This window comes from Octopus bimaculoides, chromosome 14, assembly GCF_001194135.2.
Source record: "Octopus bimaculoides isolate UCB-OBI-ISO-001 chromosome 14, ASM119413v2, whole genome shotgun sequence".
Classification (NCBI taxonomy): Eukaryota; Metazoa; Mollusca; class Cephalopoda; order Octopoda; family Octopodidae; genus Octopus; species Octopus bimaculoides.
Window position 1 is genome coordinate 21,235,529 of NC_068994.1, and position 3,613 is coordinate 21,239,141.

Sequence of the window (3,613 nt, forward strand, 5' to 3'; positions counted from 1 at the left end):
GCTGCTGTCGTGTGGTACACGGAACAGTTCTCAAAGAGAAACTGGACCGAGACGAATTTGGCTGCCGAGTTAAAGCTATTTATAACAAACTATTGGCTCACCAGATGGTAGAAATATACTCTATCACGTGACCTTATTAGGGGCAGTGATTGGTCAGTTCGCGTTCTGGCGGGAACGGTTCGAAGAAGTTGCCGATTCGAATAATGATCAGTCACGTGATGGACAAGGAATGGGTTCTCTACTACGCTCGCATTTATTTATATTTAAATGAGAAGATTGTATGTAATGGCGATAGTAGTTTGTATCTAATGGCGGGAGGTAGTTTCACTACAATTCTGTTGAACCCTTGTTGTAAAACAGGTCTGATTTCTCTTTCTTTCAGATGCCTAAAACCTTACAGATGTTGAGACTTCGTAAATTTTCTTTTGGTGTTACAGGATTAGTGTTTATCACAGCCTTTTCTGGTAAGTTTTATTATTTGCTTACATACCCATCAGTTCTAAACTAACATTGTGACCTTATAAAAGTAACTAACTTCTGCTATTGTGTGATACAGTAGCATCTGATCTGGAAGATCATTTGACTTTAGGTGTTGTGTCTGATTACATTTGATCTGTCAAACAGTAGCAATCGATTTCTTACTGTGTCACCTATGACTAACTCTTATGATTAACTCTTTTAGCCATTTTCACTGTTCCTAATCTCTCAGAACTCAAATTCTGTCACTCTGAGTAAGCATGTTGACTCCATTGCATGACTTGTATTATTCTTACAGTTATGCTTACAGTGATCCTGAAGTGATTTCACTCCATTTCAAGGATCTTACCTAACTTCCAAGTTTGAACTTTAATTTCATTCAGGTTTGCCCTACTCCATGAAATATATGTTGTGAAACAAGTAACTATTAGAACTAAGACTTTTCAACATCATCTATCTCTTAGCGCCACACTCTTTTTCTTTCTTTTTTTTTATGTGAGTAATTATCCTCTAAAGAGAACATTGGGAAGGTGTTGAACTAAACTATCTGAATTGATGAATTTATAACATTTTAATTATCATAGTTTTTGAGTCCATATTTTGCAGGATCCTTCTTTATCTCTATTTTACATTGTATCATAAGTATTAGGCCATCTGGTAAATAAAAAAAAATTGTTGTGACATCTGAAGGAAAATTCATCTTGATTCATTTAACAATGCAGATACCAGAGTTTAACACTAGCCTGTGGGTCTTAATGATTTATAAAAAATTAACCTGGCTGTGTCATATGAGCTTAGGAGATAGAAGTTTTTGTCAAGTTATAATATTCTCCCCATCTTGTCATTAGTCATGTCATTTTTTGTTATCAGGAGCATTTGTTGCTGGTCTTGATGCTGGTCTTGTCTACAACTCTTGGCCAAAGATGGCTGATAGATGGATACCCTCTGACATTGCTGCTTTCTCACCAAAGTGGAAAAATATTTTTGAAAACCCAACCACAGTTCAGTTCAACCATCGATGGCTGGTAAGTTCATTTTTTTAGTTTGTATATTGTATATTACTGGGGTTTTATTTGCAGGAGGAAAGATAAGGCGCTTTCATATGGTAATGCTTGATGTTCAGTTTAAATATTTGCAAGTATCTTCTATAATCTCTGGCAGACCAAAACCTTGTGAGTGGATTTTGTTGACAGAAATAGAAAAAAATCTGTTGTGTATATATGTATATATATTTGTTAAAGAGGACAATAAAAGACAAGCATCTCAAGTCATATATGTTATTATTATTAGAAAAATTTAAAGTCTTACAACTGTTTCTGGGATATTCTGTCATCGGAGACAAATAAGGAAAATGTGAAGGGTATAGGTTAAGGAAACTATAAAATGAAGGACTGGAGAAATAAAGAAATGAAGAAAAAAAAAGCATAAAAGTTCACAGTTCAACTTTCCAATAGTGTAGATGCTAGTCCATAAGTCTTTAGGTACAATCCTATGTAAATCCAGGTATGATTACAGCCTTCATAGTGTGAATATCCAGAGAGAAACACACTCGTATTGATGGTTCGTAAGAGAATGATAGAAGTGGCTATTGAGGAATAAAGAGAAAGAAAGAAAGTTATTGGTAGGGAAGCTGGAGGTACAAAGAGAGGAGGAGGAATGTAATTCACAGAGCATTGGCAAGCATCTCTGCCAATACCTTTCTTTCTATCTATTTTTCTTTCTCTTTATCCCTCAATAACCACTTCTGCTATCATTCTCTTACAAACCATCAATATGAGTGTGTTTCTCTCTGGATATTTACAGTATGAAGGCTATATCGGAAATCTACAGTGGGTCCATAACTCCCATCTTGGCTATGAGCTTGGAGCCCTGGTAATCCATTACAGTGCTTACTCAGCATACCTAGTCATTTATATCACCTGTGAACTAAACCCCCATATTTTGTACATACACACACACACACATATATATACGGTTGGACATTTATTTTCAATCACTACAATTGTTTCTATGCAGCATAGTTCTCCAGGCATGTAGTTACTTGATTATGCAACTGTTTCCCTGCATTATGAGATCTAGTTCTTTCCTCAGGCGATATGTAAATATCGTCTCTGTAAGTTCAAATTCTCAGCTTCAAGAGCATCTACTCTGTCTGTCATGGCCTGAAGTTAGTAGTAGCCTCTGTCAGTGGCTGAGAATTTGAACTTAGAGACAATATTTACATATTGCCTGAGGAAACACAACTTGATCTCATAATGCAAGGAAACAGTTGCATAATCAAGTACCTGTGCACCTGGTGAACTACATTGCATAGAAACAATTGTAGTGGTTGAAAATAATGTCCAACTGTACTCTTTGTTGACTCAAATTTTTTCAATTATTCACACATGACAGAAGCCTAAACACAAACCTGGAAGTATGTATAATACTACTACTGGATAGCACAGGGTGAAATCTGAAGGTGGATGAGTTTTATACTGTACCCTATTACATTCTTAACTGAATATACCATAATTATATCATCATCATTTAGCATCTGTTTTCCATACTGGCATGGGTTAGAGGAGTTGACTGGAACTGGTAAGCCAGAGAGCTGTACCAAACTCCAGTCTGGTTTGTTAGTTTCTACAGCTGGATGCCCTTCCTAACACCAACCACTCCAGGAGTGTGGTGGATGCCTTTAACGTGTCACCAGCACTGGCCATGATACGTGTGTGTGTGTGTGTGTGTGCATCAATGTTGATTTCCAGTCTTCCATGGGAAAATACTACCTTGCTTGGAAGCAAATGTAGGTTGGCAACAAGAAGGGCATCTGACTGTAGAAAATCTATCTGACCCAGACAAACATGGAAAGCAGACATTAAATGATGATGATGATATTGGCAGATAACTCATTGTTACCCAAGAAAATAAACACAAATATACATGCAATACACATACATACATATATGTATGTAATTCTGATTGTGGTTTTTCAAATTGTTAATTATCTTGCTTTTTTTCCTAAAAGACAAAGTGGCCTTTTGGCAAAGAAGGAAGCTGTAGTTTTTAAATTCTTAAAATTTATCCAAGTTTCCATGAGGGCAAAATTACAGAACGTAACCTGAAATTAGTAGTTGTACTTTAAAATTTCTGT

The 3,613-nt window shown here is 36.1% G+C and overlaps 1 protein-coding gene across 1 annotated transcript in view; it reads left to right on the top strand.

Moving 5' to 3' along the window:
* LOC106876136 (cytochrome c oxidase assembly protein COX15 homolog) overlaps positions 1–3,613 on the top strand; it is a 27,550-nt gene that overhangs the window by 19,597 nt on the left and 4,340 nt on the right. The window contains exons 6-7 of the mRNA XM_014924557.2: positions 383–464; positions 1,348–1,502. Coding sequence (XP_014780043.1) covers positions 383–464; positions 1,348–1,502 — 237 coding nt within the window. The remainder of the gene's footprint in view (positions 1–382; positions 465–1,347; positions 1,503–3,613) is intronic.